This window comes from Macaca fascicularis, chromosome 14, assembly GCF_037993035.2.
Source record: "Macaca fascicularis isolate 582-1 chromosome 14, T2T-MFA8v1.1".
Classification (NCBI taxonomy): Eukaryota; Metazoa; Chordata; class Mammalia; order Primates; family Cercopithecidae; genus Macaca; species Macaca fascicularis.
This window is the reverse complement of record NC_088388.1, coordinates 38891908-38913245: the sequence shown is the minus strand read 5'-3', so window position 1 is coordinate 38913245 and position 21338 is coordinate 38891908. Positions and strand designations below refer to the sequence as shown.

At 36.7% G+C, this 21338-nt stretch overlaps 1 protein-coding gene across 1 annotated transcript in view; it reads right to left on the bottom strand.

The window, feature by feature from the left end:
* Window positions 1–21338, bottom strand: part of SLC5A12 (solute carrier family 5 member 12) — a 50830-nt gene that overhangs the window by 7544 nt on the left and 21948 nt on the right. The window contains exons 7-13 of the mRNA XM_005578363.5: window positions 19615–19744; window positions 18396–18484; window positions 13783–13895; window positions 9246–9313; window positions 5424–5510; window positions 2712–2878; window positions 364–467 (exon numbers count right to left, since the gene is read on the bottom strand). Coding sequence (XP_005578420.3) covers window positions 364–467; window positions 2712–2878; window positions 5424–5510; window positions 9246–9313; window positions 13783–13895; window positions 18396–18484; window positions 19615–19744 — 758 coding nt within the window. The remainder of the gene's footprint in view (window positions 1–363; window positions 468–2711; window positions 2879–5423; window positions 5511–9245; window positions 9314–13782; window positions 13896–18395; window positions 18485–19614; window positions 19745–21338) is intronic.

The following is a 21338-nucleotide window of genomic DNA, read 5'->3' as shown; positions in this document are numbered from 1 at the left end:
ATGGGAAATATTTGAATATATGTGGTTTTTTGTTTGTTTGTTTGTTTTTTGAGCCGGAGTGTTGCTCTGTCGCCCAAGCTGGAGTGCAATGGCACCATCTCAGCTCACTGCAACCTCCACCTCCTGGGTTCAAGCAATTCTGCTTCCTCAGCCTCCCGTGAATACATGTTTTATATATTAATAATCAGATATATAATAATGAAAGGCGTCTTTGTATGTCAGTTTTGAGAGAGTAGACATCTCTGTGGGAAGAAGGGTTTTTTGAGAAACTTGAATTCAAACCAATAAGACAGTCAGCCAGTCCACCAATGCATGCATTAGCCCATATCTTCTTTAGTCCCAAAGGGAGGAATTATAACCAACCTGTTACGAGGCTGATGATTACTCCAGCAGCAATGCATCCTAGGCAGCCCACTGCACTGTAGTAAAGGTAGGAGATTGAGTACCAGGTATCAGCTATTGCAGGTCTGTGGAAAACAGCACATGTCACCAATTCCGTGCATTCTAAAGACCCACAGTGGTATAGAGGACTGCTCAGGATTCATTTTAGGGCCTGGCATCTCAAAAGCCTAAAGCATAACTTCTTGTCATTTAAAAAATTATATTTAGACAAAATGTGCTTTGCATTCCACTCAATCTAATTCATTCCTGAATTAAAAATATAACAATATAGATACTGAATCATAAGTATTACCATGAGGATTGTGTCTTTCATTTCATTTGTATTATTTATTCTTCAGATATTTATTAAGCCCAGATTTGGTGCTAGTGATTGTGACAGGCATTAGTGATCTAAAGATGAGAAAGTCACAAAGTCTACATATAGGAGCTAATAGATAATCATAAAATGGGTTAGTTTTGCCTCAGTAGAAGAGGTATAAAAGATTAAGGCAGCCTTCATAGTAGTATCAAATTCAGATCAATGCATGAGATGATACCTCAGCTCATTTTGAAAGAATAATTAGTAGTTAATCAAGCAAAGAGGGTAGTCAGGGCCAGGAATTAGCATTCCAAGAAGGTAATACAGTAAGTAAAGGCAGGAGGGAAGAATCGACATGGTTTCTGATGAACCATAAATAGGTTGAAATTCTTTGATATAAAATTTATGGAAAGAAAATGAAACTCAAAGGCAAATGGAAGCAAAATAATGGAGTGCCCATTTGGAACCTGAGTCAAAATGAATTTTATGGAGGAATGGGGAACACTAGTACAGCTCTTGAAAAATAAACAGATTTTAGGAGAGTAGAAATGAACACTAAGACATTACTATGGAGGAAATAGCTTGATTAAGGACCCAAATGTAGGAAAGAGTGGGATAGGCATAGGTAGAAGAGAAGAGACAGAATTCAGAGTAGAAGGAAAACAATAGTTAATAACATTAAAACCACAGGAAAGTTTGGCAGATATTTAGCTCCAGGATAAAGGTTGCATTTTATTCCACAAGCACATGAATCATTGAAGTCATCTCCATGTGGTAGTAATGAGTTCAGGAAGGCGCTTCAGAAAAAATAAATCTAGTGATGCTTGGATAGAATGGGTTGTATTAGAAAAGAAGAGAAAATAGAAAAATGGAGGAAATCAAAAATACAAATAAGATAATTTCACTTTTCTGGACTTTGTAATGACGAGACTTGCCTCAAGATTGACAAGGACAATGGAGAGGAGAAGATATGCCGGGCCAAGAGAGACTTTCATAAATGTAATTTGCCACATTACCTGGCCAGTTTGAGAAGGCTGGGCTCAGAGGAAATGAGCGTGTACAGGGAGGTATTGATGATAATCAGAAAAGGGCTACTAAAAATGAAGTACTTTTGAGGATACACAAATAACACAAATCCTGTATTTTCTAGACTTGCTCTTACATACAATTAGAATGTGAGTGAACATTTATTAAAGTCATGTGTAGTGCCACTTGATATATATATACACACTCATACATATATATACACACATATATACATATATACACACACAAACATATATACATACGAAGAGAGAGAGAGATATATATAGTCATCTCATTTGATCCTCTCAAAAACGAAGTATAGTAGGTACTAATACCCTCATTTTTCAATCAAGGGCTCTGAGAATTCAAGAAGTTACAACTTACTAACTTGTCCAAAGATACAGAGGGAATAAATGGTAAAACCAAAATCCAAACCCAGGTATTTCACATTTCAAAGTCCACAATCTTCTCTCTACACAATAGTATCTGATGTGTTTTGATATTTTTGATCACTTACCCCAGCCAGAAGCAGAAAGGGAAATTCTTTGTTAAACCCTGTGTTCATATTGTTTGGTTTAGAAGCCATAGGTTCATAGCAGTGCTCCTAACTCCGCATACCTACAAGCATTATCCTCATTGCTCACAAACTTCTTCTACTCAGTTTTATTCTTTGAGGACACCATATTTCTCATACCCAGTCACCTTTCAACCCTCCACTATTTTTCTGTTTTGTACTCATATCTCCCATTAACTCTTACACCAAATCCGTTTTTGTATGTCTGAATACCTCTGTATTCAGACATACAATGGACATCTGCAGAAAGCTGCAGCCCTGCGTGGCACTCTTCAGTGCTGGGTACTTCCCAGAGTGAGTCTCACAAGAGAGCAAGATGTGTCTCATCACACTTATCTCTGAAGAGTGCACCTCCCTCTTACCGGGTGACCTACTCTCTGGGACTCAGCGCCATCTTTAAAGTCAGCATACCTGCTGGATAGCACTGGAGACCCTGTTGCTGTCACATTTGATTTGATACATTGGTCTGTTGATAGAGGCAAAGGCCATGTCTTAGAGGCTGGTGCAGGGTAAACGAAGGCCCCAATGGCCACCCAAAATGACAAGATGATTCCAGTAAGAAGACCTCCTAGTGCACCCTGGATGAAGAAGAAAAAAGTTAATGGGAAATTTGACAAAGTTGTCTATTGAAAGAATAATGAGATGAGGAGTTCTATGCCTTAGAGATTCTGGCATTCCACCCCAAATCTTGGCCCCATGTTTTGGAAACACTCTACTCAAACTGCCTTCACCTCAATTCCCATAATGCAGGTTTATTAAGGAGTGACTTGTTCTTTAAACGAAGACACGAGATAATTTCACACTGATCAATATATTTAGATTTCTAGCAATAATTATTTTTCTCCTTAGGGTTTCTTTCTCTTACTACTTAAAAAGCTGCTGAAACTTTGATTCTCATTAGAAGACTTTCGGAAGTTAAGGAAAACTTCAAATATTAGAATCATTTTTTGTTATCGACAGCTTTTATACAGAAAATATTACTCCTATCTCTCTTCCTAAGTAACTGACAGAGTCCCCTGAATCCCTAGTTTTGAGGTTTTTTTGTTTGAGTATGAATACTAGCAAGTGCATTTAGTAGTCTTGTCATTTAAGGTTTATATTTCTTGATAAATAATGAAAATTCAAAGAATCGTTTTTCTTGTAGAGGAGGCAGAACAATTTAGCAGAGATTAGGACCACTAGAGAATATAATCAAATGTTTCTGGTCACTGCTAGGAAGCTGAGCCTTCTGAGTCAGAGAAAACAAACCTGTTGGCTTCTCTAGTTAATCAGAAAAGAATAGAAGAGACCGTGGTAAGAGTTCCAGAATGCTTTCTTCATTATTGTTTGAAGAAACTAAATCAGTGTGTGTGATTTGAATGCTTGTGCCTTGGTCTAAACAAGTGGTCTGCAAATTTCTAATATAACAGTCAGACAATAAATATTTTAGGTTTCATGAGCCATGCAGTATCTGTCACAACTACTCAGCTCTTCTCTTATAGCATGTAAGCAACTATAGAACAATACCCAAACAGAAGAGGCTGGCTGTGTTTTAGTAAAATTTTATTTATGGGCACTGAAATTGGAATTTGATATAATATTTTTGTGCCAGAAAATATTATTCTTCTTTTGACTTTTTTTTCCCAACCACTTAAAAATGTCAAAACCATTTTTAGCTTGAAGGCCTTACCAAACACAGGGGGCCAGCTAGATTTGGCTTGAGGCATATTGTTTGCTGACCCCTGGCCTACCAGTAAGTGGCAAATGGATTTCAACTGGACAGCTAACCCTGGTTGTTCTATAATAGCTAGCTGGAGAGCCATGTTGAGACAGATTCTGAAGTTGCAGCCACATTCTGTGGGAAGGAGAGCCATGATTGGTTAGTAGGATCAGTCATGGCCATTGATGAGGGGAGAGGTGACACAAATTTATAATATTTACTATACTTTAGTAAATATCTAGGCAAAGGACATGTCTTAGAGGCTGACGCAGGGTAAATGAGGGCCCCAATGGCTGCCAAAAATGACAAGGTGGTTTCAGTAAGAGAAATCAAGGTGGTTTTCCTGACCAAATAGAAAAAAACTCCAATGTACTAACATAGATAATAAATTAATGTTTACAGTGCACTGTAAAATCTTATGTAGTTAGCTCATATTTTTTTGTGGCTAGGATATTGTCTTCCCTCACATTATCTCCCCAAAGACATAATATTCTTGTCAACCCCAATATCAGACAAGTGATTAAGACTGCTTGGGAAGTGCTGCAAAGACCCGAATGCTCACTACCCATCAACCTCTTTACCTAGCCCAACAAGATTTATCTAGGAGAAGGGTCAATAAAGGTCAGGTAGCCACAGAGACCTAATCAGGTATACTATCTGACACAGACATTATGGAATATCCTATAGTATATAGATAAATAAGTATAAAGTCAAGCTTTCTGGAATCAAAAGACTTTTCTCGAAATACATGCATGTAAGTGTGCAGATGGCAGTAACTGGAAAATGGCAATTTTGTTAGATTGAGAAAATCCTGCTATTATAAATGTTTAAAAAATATTGTTATATTATTTTCCAGATAATTATTTATTTTGATTTATACTCAATACACAGTTATCCAGCCAACATTTACTTGAAGACATACTGTTAGCTTGCCAGAGCAGCAAAATGAAGATCCAGCTGTCAGAACCCAAGTTTGTCCCTTCTCCCCTACATAAATTAGTTAATTAGTTTAATAAAGTTAGTTATAAATCTAGGTAACAATACACAGAAAACAATTAGATTTACATTTGTAAATATGAATTTTCAAAATTGTGTTTCAACAAAACTATTCTTGAATTCAGAATCTATTTTACAATTAATGTTGTGGGCCTTTAATTTAGAGAAGACTTAATTTAACCTTAAAGAGTCAGCTTTCATGTCAGGATATATGATAGTTCATAACTACCTCTGCTTTTCTTTCATTTCTGTTCCCAGAAAAATGTCACTGAAGTCAGAGATAGGTAGACTCAAGCTCTGTTTAATTCTACTGTGGATTCTTTTCCTGGTTAAGACAAATAGCTTTTCCAAACAGGGGTGAGAGGAGGAAGAAATGGCTGGGACCAGTTTTTGACTAGGAATTGTGAAGATGGCTGTGGGATCCTTACCTTCCAGTTCACAAACGGGAACACAATACCCAAGGAGAATAGACCCAACATTGGTCCCCCGCACATGCCGTGAATGCTGAGGGCAGCCTGTGGAACAAAAGCAGACCAGATGAACCCCCTACTCAAGGGTATCTGTGACTTCCTGGCATCATCCCTCTCCTGGACCTGGGATACAATTGGGTCCTAGTTCTGACTGTGCCATTTATTAATTATGTGCTTTCTATAAGTCATTTCTAAATTCTAGGCTGAATGATAAGCACTGTATTTATGTGTGTGTGTGTGTCTGTGTGTGTGTTTGTATGGTAGAAAGGCAAGCAACCTGAATTTAGTTTGAAGTCCAAGCTGAAACTCAGTGAATTTCAAAGTCTTCTTTCTCTATAAAAAAAAAAAATAAGGTCATAGAACCAAGGGGACTTCAAATCACCTCTAGCAAAATTTTTTTCTTTTTTCCAGAAAGATGGGTTGCAATGCTTGATTGTTTTTTCCAGATTAATTTCAGAGAAGTCAATGCCTCAGATATATTCTTGACAAAATGGAGGCAGATGAGGGTAAAGCCTTGCTTCTTACCCAGCATCAATACTTAAGTTAATATTCCTGGCATTTCCTCTGCTGACTGATAGCATTAATTCACAGTTTCTAGGGTTGCTGAATTTGAAAGTTCATTTACTAGTGATTACATAGGAGAGTCAATAAATTAGTAAAGGTAATTTTATCTTCTCCTGTGGGACAAATATTTCACAATCTCTTACAAAGTCAGTAGCCACCATGCCTCAGAAGAAAAAGGCCTTCACATGATAAAAACAAACAAACAAACAACAACAACAACAAAAAACAAGGTGGTGGGGGAGGAATTCAAGAGTTCCTGGATTTAAAACTATGTATATTTCTGTAGTGTACAAGCAAACTAATTTTAATTTTTACCTTTCTTTTGTTAATATTAAGTATGTTTAATTAGAGGAAGACTTAGAGCCCATCTAATTCAGCCTCCTCCCCAATGCCCAAATACCTGCTAAGCCACTCCTGCAAGTACAGGACAATAGCTTTGTGCATTGGGGTTAGGGTTGCCTTTGGGGCTTGGGCAGGATATTTTACCTTATTTTACCTTGCTATGCCTTAGCTTCCTCACACGTCATGTGGGTATGCTAATACTTGCTTCCCATTTGGGGGGCATGGGGTTTGGTGAGTATTCAATGTGGAATCCAAGAAAAAACACAGAATACTGTCTGAGGAGTATGGAGCACATAAAGGCACCAAAGTGTTGACTACTACTATTATTATCTTTTTATTACTGCTCTAACCTTCTCTATTAGTGAGCTCTGATCCCTGACGCATGCCATTTGTTTGCTGAACTGTTATGATATCCAGAAAGTTTTTTCTCAAGTTGAGATTAAAATGCCCCTAGAAGTCATTAACAGCTCTTAGCAGAATTAGCTGATAATCATTAGGACAGCAGCATATTGGATAGAACGACCTTTCTCAAAGGGAGCTGGGCAAATCACGAACTGATCTTCCCTGCTGCTATTTGACCCCAGCCCCTCCTGCCCCACTACTCTCCACTCCATTGTGGTTCTGTGGTCACATGTTTCAAGTGAAACAGGTTTCCTTACTAGAGGATTTTTCGAAGGCTTCAATATGCCCCTGTATCATGTGGATTTTGGAGAGTGGAATGTAGTGTGCAGTGTGTTCCAAAGTCTTTTGACTGTGGAAATTTTCTTTCTTGGAACATGTCGCAGGATGAGACTTTCCAGAACACATTTTCTAAAGTCTTTAACTAAAACATTGAATGGGTCTTTGTTTAAGGAACTTAAGCTGCCCCACTCTCACCCTCAGCACTACCATAAACACATACCATGGGTACGGGGTGGTTTCAGAAACATGAAATGAAATTAAACCTGGCTCTATATCTCATCCCTAGGGTACCTAATTTCTTGTCTTCTTCTCATATGTAAATTCAGAATATGAATGTTATGCCATTAAACTCAATTTAGCAAGGGTGTTTGGAAAATTAAATAAGGGAATTATAGTTGCCTTTTCTTGCCCGTCAAAGTCAGATGTGTTCAGAGAAATGAGTGGACCACCTTAAATACCTCTCCTAGGAAAGGAGAGATCAGGGTTTTCATTCTTGCCTATCGACATCGCTTCAACTGCATGGCACACATCTTAATCCATCAAGAAGGTGGGCCCAGCATACTCAACTGAACGAAGGCAGGAGGATGAGGGCATCACTCACAACTTCTTCCTCACTACAAGAATTGTTTTCCACTAGTCTTTGGAGGAGTCCTTGCCTATCTGGAGCCCCTCATACTTCAATTGCAGAGGAGCTTACAGTGGAAGTATCTCTGGAGGAAAACAATTTAGTGACTCTAATCATCACCAGTTGGACATGATGATACTTTCTTAAGAGTAAATACTGATTGTGGAGCACAAGACATCAAGAGGCAACTTGGAAATATAGGTTCCATGAATAGGAAAATAAATCTTAAAAAAGTACCTGAGATCACTAAAGACAAACCTCACCATCTTGCCACTTCTGCTGTGTAGACGGGTATATATCAGAGTGCTTCAAACATTATGAAGGGATTATAAAGCATCTGTGATAAAACAGTACGTTAATGGCCTATTAGAAAGGACACCATGTCCCGTAAGTTCTTTTATGTAGACAAGTGAATTATTCCATCACTTAGCTCTCCCAGATTTGTTCCCTGAATCTTATAATGGAATTAATGGAACTTATCTAAGTAATCATTGGAAGGATCAAGTAAGTTAAACTGCTCTGGGAACTGGGAGGCCTTCTATAAACATTAATGATTACTATTCACTTACTGTGACTCATATCTTCATTTGAAAAACATTTATTGAAAACTTATACCATGATAAGAAACTCTAAATGATGTTCAGATTACACAAGGCCAGGTGTGGTGGCTCACGTCTGTTATCCCAGCACTCTGGGAGGCCGAGGCTGGTGGATCACTTGAGGTCAGAAGTTCAAGACCAGTCTGGCAAATATGGCGAAACTCCATCTCTACTAAAACTACAAAAATTAACTGGGCACCTGTAATCCCAGCTACTGGGGAGGATGAGGCAGGAGAATCGCTTGAACCTGAAGATGTACTTATCTGATGCTGTTTTGTGAGTTGGGTAACATGAGGAATGGGGATGGGTGGCTCAGGAGACTTGGGTCATAAACCTAGTTTTTCCACTAACTGTGAGACCTTGAACAGGATATTTTTACTTTTTTTCCTGTAATCACCTGCAAAATGAAGATAATTGAAACAGATTATAATTGAAACATAAGGTTCCTTTTAGTATTGATATTTTGTGGAATTGGGAGCTGTGAGTTCATCTTGGATGACAGGTGGAGGTGAGTAGATATCCCATTCTACCACTCTTTAATTATGTAACTTTGGGACAGTTACTTCTTAGTTTCTTCATCTGGAAAATTAGTGCATTAATTCTACTACTTTAAGAGAAGTGATGAAGATTAAATGAAATAATACATTTAGGACTCTGCCCAGAACAGAGTGTTACATACATGTTAATTATTATTGTTTTAACTATTATTATCACTACTTTTATATCAGGATAATAAATTCTCAGATCTGAATTTTTAGGAGTTTCTAATTTTATCTCACTATCCTATTACTAGTTTTAATAGTTTCTCCTTCTGAAAGTGATTTTGGTTGAAATTTTACATGTATTTTTAATTGGGAGCTGGTATTATTAAATGTCAGCCTTTGGATCTTGGAGGAAGAGGCAGGACATTAGAAGAGAGTGGGGGGAAGTTCTGGTGACATCAAATGTGTCTTTTCCTTCTTTCGTTACCTGCACAACACCTCCCAGGACGGATGCAGCCACAGCCATAGTGGTACACAGCACGCCAAATAAGAGACCTGAAAGAAAGAAAGAAAAATTACAACCGTAATTTCCTGAGGGATTCCTGACTTCAAGGGATGACATGACCCCCACTCAGAACTGTCTCTGATGGAAGCCCTTTGCAAAGGGATCTCAGTGAGGACCGTCCTCCACATTCAGCCGTCATCAGCCCCAAGAGAGGCATTTAGGAAGTCTCTCTACCAAGGAAAAGTTTCAATGACCTGCTTCCTCAGGCCAGGCGGAATGAACTGGTATCCAGCCTCAAGGGTTATCCTAAGCTTCTAGAAGAAATCTGTTATGTGGAAACTACATGAAAATGTGGGAAAGGTCCAGACTAAATCTAGACAAAATTAGTGGAAATTAATTCCAGGGAAACCACCCTCCAGCAAGGAGCTGAAAAAGAAGCTACTAATTGCAGGAGTCCAGTAGCTTTTCATCTTAACAATGGTTAAATAACGTCTACACATTCTACCTAACAGATTTCGCACATCTGGAAACTTTTTCAGATTTTTCCCTTTGGCACTTTATTTGTATTTTCCTTATGGTCCTTAGTTATGCTACATAATGATTTATTTGTTTCTATATCACCATAAGGGCCTTCAGAGTACAGTGCTCTTCTGGTATCATAAAAGCTCACTAATAAATCAGCATATATGTTTTAGTCAACATGTAAAAATAATGTCTTTTCTAAACCATCTTTTAAAAAGCCATTTTTTATACATCTTTGTTTAAAAATCATCTCAAGAGTACACTGAATTCCAATAATAACACATAAACTAAATAATAGAAAGGCAAAAAGTAGCAGGTAGAGACAGAGACACAGTGACAGAAATGGAAAGAAAACTATTGTGTTGATTCTTTTGGAACATTCTCTGTCAGCTATACATCCAGCCCAGTTCCCAACATGACTATTAATTCAATCTTATTGAATACCAACCATAGATTTGACACTGCACCAGATGCCAGTGCTATAAACTTAGAACGTGATTCCTGTCTCTAACAGCTTTCACTGTAGAAAGGAACTACTTGTAAATTAATCCAACAAGTATATGCATATACCCAAGAACAATGCCTGGTACACAGCAAGTACTATGTATTTATCATTTTTATTTTATTTCAAATTCAGTACATGATATTTCCTATCAGGAACTTACTCTTAAAATGAAATCAGGCTAGCAACTTTTGAGGCTCTCTTTTCCAGCTTTTTAAATAGTGAATTATCATTAACAATGTGCATGTTAAAATAATTTGGGGGAAGTATGCAGAAGTCCACAATTTACTTTTAAATGTACCAAAAATATGATGGATTAATGGATGGATAGACAACTGGATGGATATGCTAAAAAGCAAGCTTAGGAAAATATTAATGGAGAATCTAGGCAATGTATACATGATAATTCACAATAACATTTTTAAACTTGGCCAAATAATTTAATTTTTGTAATAAAATATAAGGAACATAACACAATAGCATAATTAAAATCATTATTGTTAAGAAGTTTATATAGGGAGAATTCAAAGTAACATAGAGAAAAACTTGAATTCTTCAAGTATACAGAAGAAAAGGACAAAGTTATGAAAATAAGAGAAAAAGTGAAAGATATGGAAAACCACCTAAATTAGAAAACAAATTAAGCATAAAAGGGATGGTAAAACTATTCATATTTGCAAGCAACAACCACACTTTCAATAAAATCAATTTGCATTTTAAGAATCAATGAGAGTTGAGTAAATGGTCAGATATATCATTTTCAAAACAAAAACAAAAAATTACAGCTTCCACAATGACAATAAATAGTTTATAAGACATTATGTGGAAAGCATCTTACTCATAATATCAAGGAAAGGAGGAGGAGGAGGATGAACAAAAGAAGAAGAAGAGAGAAGAGAAAGAAGAGAAGAGCGCGAGGGGGAGGAAGGAAGAGGAGCTGAAAGAGGAAGACGTTAGTATAGTTAATACGTAAGATTTAAAAAATACAATACAGTTAAATAGAAAAAAATAAATTCTATTGCTAGGTGGAAGATTGACAAAGATATCAGTTGTTTCCAAGTATGTTTTCAGGTTTAATGCAATCCCATGGGATTGAGGAGTGGCAGTGGGGGGTTCAGATAGGTTCCATGGAATAAACGTTAAAGTCATTTTGAAAGAATAAATAGTAATGAATAGCCAATTTTTTTTTGTAAAAATTACAATGGAAACATTTTTAATTTTTAAACTGAAAGAAAAATGAGAAATTGTTCTATCATATATTTAAATAAAATACTACAAAGCTATAATATCAAACAAGATGGTTTAGTCCTGTAATTACAGAAAATAAGTATATACTATGAAATATATTCTTATAGATGAAAAAAATTTATGTTATATATTTTTATTAATGAAAATATGTTTAAAACAGGAATATTGGAAAAATAATGCTGGGGAAGTGAACTATATAAAAAAAATCTTAGTGGCTGGATGTGGTGGCCCACGCCTGTACTCCCAGCACTTTGGGAGGCTGAGGCGGGTGGATCATCTGAGGTCGGGAGTTCAAGACCAGCCTGACCAACATGGAGAAACCCCATCTCTACTAAAAAAAAAAAAAAAAAAAAAAAAATTAGCCAGGCGTGGTGGCACATGCTTGTAATCCCAGCTACTCGGGAGGCTGAGGCAGGAGAATTGCTTGAACCCAGAAGGCAGAGGTTGCGGTGAGCTGAGATCATGCCATTGCACTCCAGCCTGAGCAATGAAAGTGAAACTCCATCTTAAAAAAGAAAAAGAAAAACAATTTAATTTATCTAATCCCAGCACTTTGGGAGGGCGAGGCGGGTGGATCACAAGGTCAGGAGATCGAGACTATCCTGGCTAACATGGTGAAACCCCGTCTCTACTAAAAATACAAAAAAAAAAAAAAAAAAAAAAAACTAGCCGGGCGTGGTGGCGGGCGCCTGTAGTCTCAGCTACTTGGGAGGCTGAGGTGGGAGAATGGCGTGAACCCGGGAGGCGGAGCTTGCAGTGAGCCGAGATCACGCCACTGCACTCCAGCCTGGGAGACACAGCGAGACTCCGTCTCAAAAAATAAATAAATAAATAAATAAACAATTTAATTTATCATCTTAAATAATAAATCAAATAAGTAATTTAGATGTATTAAATATAAAATATAAAAGTACTTACAATCTAAAAGAAAATATAAACATAAGTTTTTAATGTAAGAAATTTATAAGCATAAAGAAATGATAAAATAATAAAAGAAATGATATATTTGATCAAACAAAATGAAATTTTCTGTACATGAAAAATATGTTTAAAAATAATTAAGCTGGTAGACATTCTACAACAGACAAAGGACTTACTTCCTCTCTACGTAAAGAGATTTTGCAAACAATAAAATTTCTACTGTCTCATCAACAAATATATAGAAAGCATAAATAATTTTTTTACAAAAATATACAAATCATTACTATCTGAAAAATAATGGTCTATATTTCAAAATATGTAAATTAAAGCAAAAATGTGATGCCATTTTGTCTACTAACTTGGGCAATTTTAGAAAATAGTAATATTAAGCACACAAAAAATGTATCAACACTCACTGCTGCCACATAATTATGTATTCAATCCTGCTAGAACAAGATTTCATAATACATACCAAGAAAAATAGGTATAATTTTATTTAACAATGTACATAAGTTTTCCCAAATTACTTATATTTTCTATTAGTAAATACATAATTTGTTTATACTTTAAAAAGTAAACCTTGTGAAACTGCAATTTCTCTGGTAAGTGCTGAACTGATTATAAACATAATATGCAATTGCATGATTAAGCAAGGAGCAATTATTCTTTGATGGGGTTACTGGGAGTTTGGTAATAAGGAACAGTTCTTCAGAAAAGAATTCGGCTTTTCTTTGTCAAGGTGACTGGCCATAGTGAGCACAACATCTTCCCATGTAGAGAGACTAATGACCATCACACAGTGTAATCAAGAGAGATTGATGTGATTAGTCTGCAGGAGCATCCAATCTTTTGGCCTCCCTGGGCCACACTGAAAGAAGGAGTTGCCTTGGAGTACATAGAAAATACACAAACACTAATGATAGCTGATAAGATTTTAAGAATTTAAAAATTACAAAAGATTTTTAAAATTACAAAAATATCCAGAATGTTTTAAGAAAGTTTGCAAATTTGTGTTGGGCTCCATTAAAAGCCATCCCGGGCCGCATGTAGCCCACAGGCCATGGGTTGGATAAGCCTCGTTTAGAGTGTAGGGTAAGTATAGAAGAGTATCTGAAAATAAAATTAGTTAAGGTAAACTAGCTAGCCATTCTTTCCTGATACCCCGCCGGATCTTTGGAAGTGTAAGAATCTATATGTGGGATTCTTCACATGTCTCACTGTGCATTTGTGTTTATAAGTGTGTCCTGAACAGCACGTGCAGGATTTTGACATGTACCACACGTACATTTCATGATATGGAATAGAAGGTCCACCAGCTGTACCTACATAAGCCTTTACTGATCCAGGTGCTCAGCTTGTCGGAGAGATGGGGAAAACAGCTCTTGACAAAATCCTCAAAGGTCACTGTTGCCAAGGCATTGATGCTGGCAGCCACGGTGCTATAAGGAAAGAAAAGTGAGAACATGGTCTAAGCTACGTAAGGCAGAACTACCAGCCTGCCCTCTCGTCCAGGGCAGATAGATAAGGCAGGGCTCTAGGAAAAACAGATGCGGACAGGTCTCTATCTTCTGAGACTCCATGGGAACTATATGGCCTCTTTACTCATCTTTCAAATCTTTTTCCATGCTATTGCTCTTAAATTTTTTCCATGAACTACAGTGAAGAAGCTAGGCTTTCATAATCTAACACCCACTAATTCCTCTTAACAAGAGGTTAAATGACCTAGCAGGCAGCACCAGAGGAAATGTGTGTGTGTGTGTGTGTGTCTATGTGTGTGTTCAGGTTGGAGTGGAAACAGAGAGTAGTGACTACCCTAACCCAGGAATCAGTACAGCCTGCCACTCATTAATTATTCATTCATTTATTTATACATCGTTTTATTCATTCTGGGTATCAAGCATACAATGGTGAACCAGGAAGACATAGATCTTGCACTCTAACTGGTACACAAACATTTGACGACCAATTATTTACCTGCTTACAGTTGTGAAATTGTTGTGAAGGAAAATAGCAAGGTGCTATAAGAGCATACAGAGACCTAAATTGATATGTAGTTTGGAAAATTTTCCTTAGGAAGTGACAGATAGGCACTGGGAAGATCCATGCAAAATGGGAAAAAGATGTTGTAGGAAGAAGGAAAACTTACATATAAATGTCTCAACATAAAAAGGAGCTGTTACATTCAACAACCGAAAGCTACCAGCGTTGCTGGAATGATATTATAACAGTAAAAGAGAAAGTGGCAAGAGATAAGACTGGGAAGTGTCCACATATCGAAACTGCATAAAACCTCTGATATTCCGTCTCTCACTTTCCAATCAGAGCTCAATCTTATTTGACCTAAAACTTGCTTAGGTGACACAGCACCTGAACGTTGGGGTTTTCTTTGCAGAATGACATGAGACCTTCTTTAATTCCTCATACAGACCTGGAATATTTTAGCTAGTGTAATAGATAAAATATTCAATTTAAGTGATGCAAAATCACAACTATGAAAAAAAATTCTGGAAAAGAAATAGGCCAATGAACAAAAGATGTCTAGGAATTTGTAACTTTTCCATTTATATTAATTAAAAATTATTCTGTTATCCTCTGGTGCTTACTTGAACACAAGATATAGCTATGACTTCTCTAAGTAATATATACAGAGGAAGTAAAAACTGTCCAAGACCCATATCTGAAAACTAAGTGCTTTGGGGGTACTGTTCGTATTTTTCTAAGAATTAAAACATAATATGTGACCCCTGCCAGACTCCTCTTCTATCTGGAGCTCCATAAAAGTTAAATAAGGAGAGAAGAGTATTAAATAAGAGGACTTTTTATGCTCCCAAAATCTTTGTCTTAATATACATCTTGTGAAAGTTTCCAACATCAAGGTTAATCTTTGAATCCTTTGGGTGGGAGAGAGCAGAAAGTTGAATTTGGCCCAGAAGGGTAAGGTTTGTAGAACCTTTGCAGGGTTGCACTGGCAGTCAGGTGTATCCATATGTCAATTTTCAGATTTTAAAGCTGCTACAAGATAGTGCAAATATTTTTTCCCCTATGTCTCAACCACTATCTCCCCATTCTATCCCCACTCCTGTCTTTTCCTTTCTCTGTCCCTACAGTCTCCTTGTGGTTGTGGCAGCAGTAATCTCTCTATACCATATGTTGTCCAGTGTGTTTCTTCCTTGAAAATTTGGGACTTAGAATAAAGGAATCAACACTCTTTTATGGGGGATTTATTCTGTTAACAGCCATATTTCTCCAGTCTGGAAAGAGTGAGCCTCAGAGTAAGAGAGCAAAAAATAAAGCACGTAGAGAGAGACAAAAAGACAGAGTGTGACCCTTACTGGTGTTTGAGTCTCTGGTGCTCATTATCTCTGTCCTTAGTGTCCTTGAGATCCTAGGACCAACACCATAGGACATTGTCTCTGCTAAAAGTTTTGAAAGAGCAAAATTATATATCCATTTCAAAAATGCTAAAATTTTACCAAAATATACCACTGAGATCAACATCTTTTCTAAAATTAGCATAAATATATGCATTTTATTCTTCTACTTTTTAAATAATTTATGCAAATATTCTCAAATATAAATAATACCTTTCAAACCGAAAGTCAATACCTTATTAAATTGTAAAATCAAAGAAATATTCCTTTTAGAGTACATAATAAAAGGAGGATTTCTGTTATTACCTTAATTATTTATTATTGTTCTCAAAGCACAATTACATAAGAAAATAAACATAGAAGTACGCCTATTTAAAAGAAAGAAAATAAGTCAAGAGTATTTGCAGATAATCGATTACAATCAAACCCCAAAGAATCAACTAAAAATATTGTTTTAAAACCCCCAGGTATCAGGAAAGTTCTGTAAAATAAAATTAATTAGGGTATCAGCCTAATAGATAAATTATATTTTAGAGCACAGTCATCAAAATTATTGGTGTTGGCATAGCTAAAGACCAATACATCAAAAGAATGTAAAAGATAATTAAGAAGAGGTATCAACTACAAAGAAGAATATAGAATGTAATAAAAGTAATATTTCAAGTCAGTGGTGAAAAATGGCCTGTTTATTAAAGACAAATGGGACAACTTGGTTACTAGTTTACAAGGAAAATAAAGCAGGAACTTCACTTAATTTCTTATATCACATGTATAGTCTAGATAATTTAATAATGTTAATATTGAATAAAACCATAAGTATACTAGAATGGTGTCTAGTTGATTATTTACAATCGTAGAATGGACAAACCTTTCTGAGCATGATGTTAACCCTGAAATCAGGATGTAAAACATTAATATAAATTAAAATCTTTATGTGCTCAAAAATGTCATTAATAAAGCAAATAAACAATGAACAAATGAGAAAAGGAGTCCTTAACCTAGGTCAATTGGCTACTTTTCTTATATATAAAGAGGCAAGCTCAAATCTTCCTGACAGAGAAGACCAAGTCTTCAATTTGTATATCACTCACTCCCTTGGTTTCAAACCTTCTAATGACTTCCTATTTCACTTGAAATGCAAACTCTACCATTTTATGAAGGCTCGTCATGATTTGATTCTTGCTCACCTCTTCTAACTCATCCCCACCTGCTCTGCTCCCAGGGCCTTAGGTGCCAGTGTTTCCTCTGTTCTTCAAATACTCCATACAGTTTGTCTCCCCAGGGCTTTAGTATTTGCTTTTCCCCCTACCTGTAAATGTTCCTGCTTGTGCTCTTCACATAGCTGGCTTTTTTGTATCCTTTAGATTTCAATACAAGTATCACATATTCAGAAAGGAGTTCCTTAAAGAGCCTAACAAAATTAGGACCCTCAGACCTCACCTCTCTCGAGGATACATGCTGTTATTTCCTTTATACTGTTTGCTATTTTCAGACACAATCTTATTTATCTTTTTTACTCACATGGCCATCTGCCATGTCTGTTAGAAAGCAAACTCTGTATAAGCAAGGACAGTGCTTATGTCAGTCTTGTTCTCTGCAATATCCCTGATGTCACCAACTGTGTCTGGTATAATATAAGCCTTCTAAAGTATTTGCCATAATAAAATGCATGAATGATTTTGTATTTAGAATAATGCCCTTATTTGAGAAATGGAAGTTATTAGCTGTCTGATGTGTTATTAAAGATGAGATGAATGGAATGCAAAGAATAGATGTGCAGAATATATAGCCATGCATTGCTTAATGGCAAGGCTATGTTCTGAGAAAATGCATTGTTAGGTGATTTCATCATTGTGCTAACATCATAATGTGCTTACATAAGCCTAGATGGCATTGTCTGCTATACACCTAGGGTATATGGTATAGCCTACTACCCCCAGTTTGCAAACCTGTACAGAATGTTACTGTCCTGAATACTGTAGGCAATTGTAATACAATCGCAAAGCATTTGTGTACTTAAATATAGAAAAGGTATGATAAAATGCAGTATTAAAATATAGGGCCATCATCATATATGCAGTCCATCATTGACTGAAACATCATGTGGTACATGACTATATACATTGCAGCCGAATGAATAAGAAGAGCCAGCAGAGTGAGCTGCTTTATGTAAAGGTGATGTGAAAGTGTGGGGTCAATTAGCATCAGACAAGGTAGGATAATGAGCATAAAAGTCTTCAGTAGGGACAGATCAAGGCTTACATCCAGCCCGATCAAGGCTTACATCCAGCCCCTGCAGTTTACTAACTCACCATAGGTAATTTTTCTATCTGGCTAAATCTCATTTTCCTTATCTGTATACTGATGAGTGAATATACTGATAAGTGTATACTGATGAGTGAAGTTCTAGCCTCATATGTTGTGTGCCAATTAACAAGCAAATACAAATAACACATTCAGAAGATCAGTTTACACACAGTGAGTGCTTGCTGAATACTGTCGATCACTACACCATCATCCTTGTCATCCTTTCCATCATCATCATCAGATTGTTGTTGATATACAAACCTCAGAGTTCCACTGAAGGCACAAGCCACAAAAAGTCCTGGCAGTCCTGGCATTGTGGCAAATATCTCCATGACAAAGTATGGCATCAGCTGAAGAGGAGGCAAAAAATAAAAAAGTACAATGAAGAAAGAAAGAAAAGAAAAGAGAGAAAAAATAGGATTCGCGGCTTTCTCATTAGTGTTTGAAATGTGGGAAAATAGCTTTTGAGCAAAAGGAGGTAGGAAGTTTATTTTCCTTGTTTTCAATATATGCCATTTTCTTTCCTGTTTATCCTGAATGTTAGCAACTAAGCCCTAATATCAAACCCATAAAAGTAGTCTTCAGGGAATCTAGATATGATGTTCTACTCTACATCCAGGTTTGTGGCAAAGAAGTTCCTCTTTGACAGAGCAGGACAGTTAAATACATATAGAGAGGGAAGGCAAATGATTGCTTCTCATGAGCATATTGTCCATAAATAAAGTTTTCAAAACCATGTTTACTGTACTATATCAGCACAATATTTAAATTATGCTGAGAAGACATGAAAAGAGGCAGGCATTGTGGAAATAAGGATCATTGTCTCCAATCTGAGGTTCCTTAATCAACTGTGAAACCTGTAGGAAGAGTCCAAAGGCAGCAGCAACATCCAAAGCCATGGTTCAAGCCGCATTCCACTGTTTCCAACCTTGCTATGTTACCAGGCCTTGTCTTCAGAAACAAGGTGAGGTGCCCTCTTTTTTTTTTTTTTAGATGGAGTCTCACTCTTGTCACCCAGGCTGAAGTGCAGTGGCGCCATCTCAGCTCACTGCAACCTCTGCCTCCCAGATTCAAGCAATTCTCCTGCCTCAGCCTCTGAGTAGCTGGGATTACAGGCGCTCGCTACCATGCCTGACTAATTTTTGTACTTTTAGTAGGGATGGGGTTTCGCCATGTTGGCCAGGCTGGTCTCGAACTCCTGACCTCAGGTGATCTGCCTGCCTCAGCCTCCCCAACTGCTGGGATTACAGGTGTGAACCACCGCGCCTGGCCAAGGTGCCCTCTTTTTTACATTCTCATTCCCCTATATTTGAACCTGGTGGATGCAGATATCACCAAAGAGAAGAAAGAAGCCAACTTCTTGGGGTTTGAGAAATAGTGAGCAGTCCAGGCAGAAAAAGAGAAAAGCCAACATTACCCAACAATGACCAGAAGCATGCTCATTCCAGACATTCCCCACTGTCCTCAAGAAAACCCATACCTGGTCTGGTGCTGAGATGATGCCCGAAGTCCAAGGGTCACAGTCTTTGAAGTGAGAGTACATGATTAAGCCAGAGAAGACAGCACACACCAGAATGATCCAGAGACCCAGCAAGTTAAAATACAAGGCCCTAGAAAAGAGCACATAGGCCTATTGGTAGCCTGCACACTATATCATGGTGTGGTGAGGTCATTATCAAGTACTCAAGGTAAAGGATTTTAGACCTTTTTGCTAGTAAAATAAAATTCTACAGCCTTTAAGAATCACTACACTTTATACTTTTGTTATTTTTTTTTCTTTTTTTTTTTTTGCTTGAGAACATTACATTTTTAGACTCATTACCAAATTTAAATAAAGTAAGATTTTTAAGTGAATTTTCCTTTGAAATCAGGAGTTTTCTGCAAAGTCTTAATATGTGTGGTATGAGATCTATTCTCTTGGATTAAATTTCACATACCAATCACTCATATTATATAACTTCAAGTGATTTTCCCCCTACTCAATTCATAAAACTGTCAAAAAGGCAACTTATATTTTTAACATCTTTTTCCAGAGGGATAATGAGCTAATACAGAAATAGATAAGTGTTGGAAATATTCACTTTGTAGATTAATGCAGGTAAAAGTTAGAGTTGGTTTGTTAAAAAGACAACAGAAGTACGAAAAACTTAGGATCATCTTACCCATATTATGTGGAGCAATTCATTTTATTTTAAAACGCACAGATATGCCTAATTCCAGCCTGGGTGCTTTTGTAGTATCCTACAGTTATGTTGTATTCATTACTGTCCTTTGAAAGTCAAAATTTTACTGATTTCCTCAATTCCAGAGAGGACATGAAAGTAGGCTGGCCTTACCTTGGCCTGAGAGAATAAACAAACTCACTGTGGAGATGGCCACAGGGGGCCAAGAGAACAATGCTGAACATTGTCTAAGATCTAGTCACTGTTTGAAGGGAATCATATTTAAATGTAAGGACATACATTTATTTCAAAGTCCTCTAAAACCTATACTGTATAAGTGTACTTGACTTTCAGAAGACCCTTCAATCAAAGTCCACATTTATAAGGCAAATATGCCAGATAATTATCCCATTTAGAGGAGTTTTCACTTCACAATTTAAAGTTTTTTAAGAAGTTTTTATCTCAAAGGCTACTTCCTTGAAAGTATTTTGCCAATGCAATGATTTTTATGTGTTTGTTTTTCTTGCTGGGCTTTGGGAATACAATTGCTACATAAAATGATCAATACTGATAACTGCTTTAGTTGTACTCTGGCTGTCTCCAACCTTCAGGCCAACTCTATTCAAGCCTTTGCTCTGGCCGGCTAGAGAGGCTTTCCTGTTCATCCTTGTTTGTAACAGTCACTTCCTGCTTTCTTGTCAGTTTCTACTTCTTAGAATTAATTATGTCACTATAGTATTTATGATCTGAAATTCTATATTTATTCATGTATTATTGTTTTGTGTTCCCAGAGCACTGAACAGTTTCAGCATATAGCAAACATAAAATTATTTTTTTGGTAAGAAATGATGAAATGATTGAAGAAATTAATGGTAGAAATTCATTACTACATAATTACATTTTTTACACTGTTTCTTTTTAAAATATACCATTTGACCTGGAGTTAAAAGTCTTTACCCTTAACAAGTATGTGACTTTAGGCAAGTCACATAACACTCTGAGTCAGTTATATCATCTGTAAAAAGAATGTAATGTAACTGCC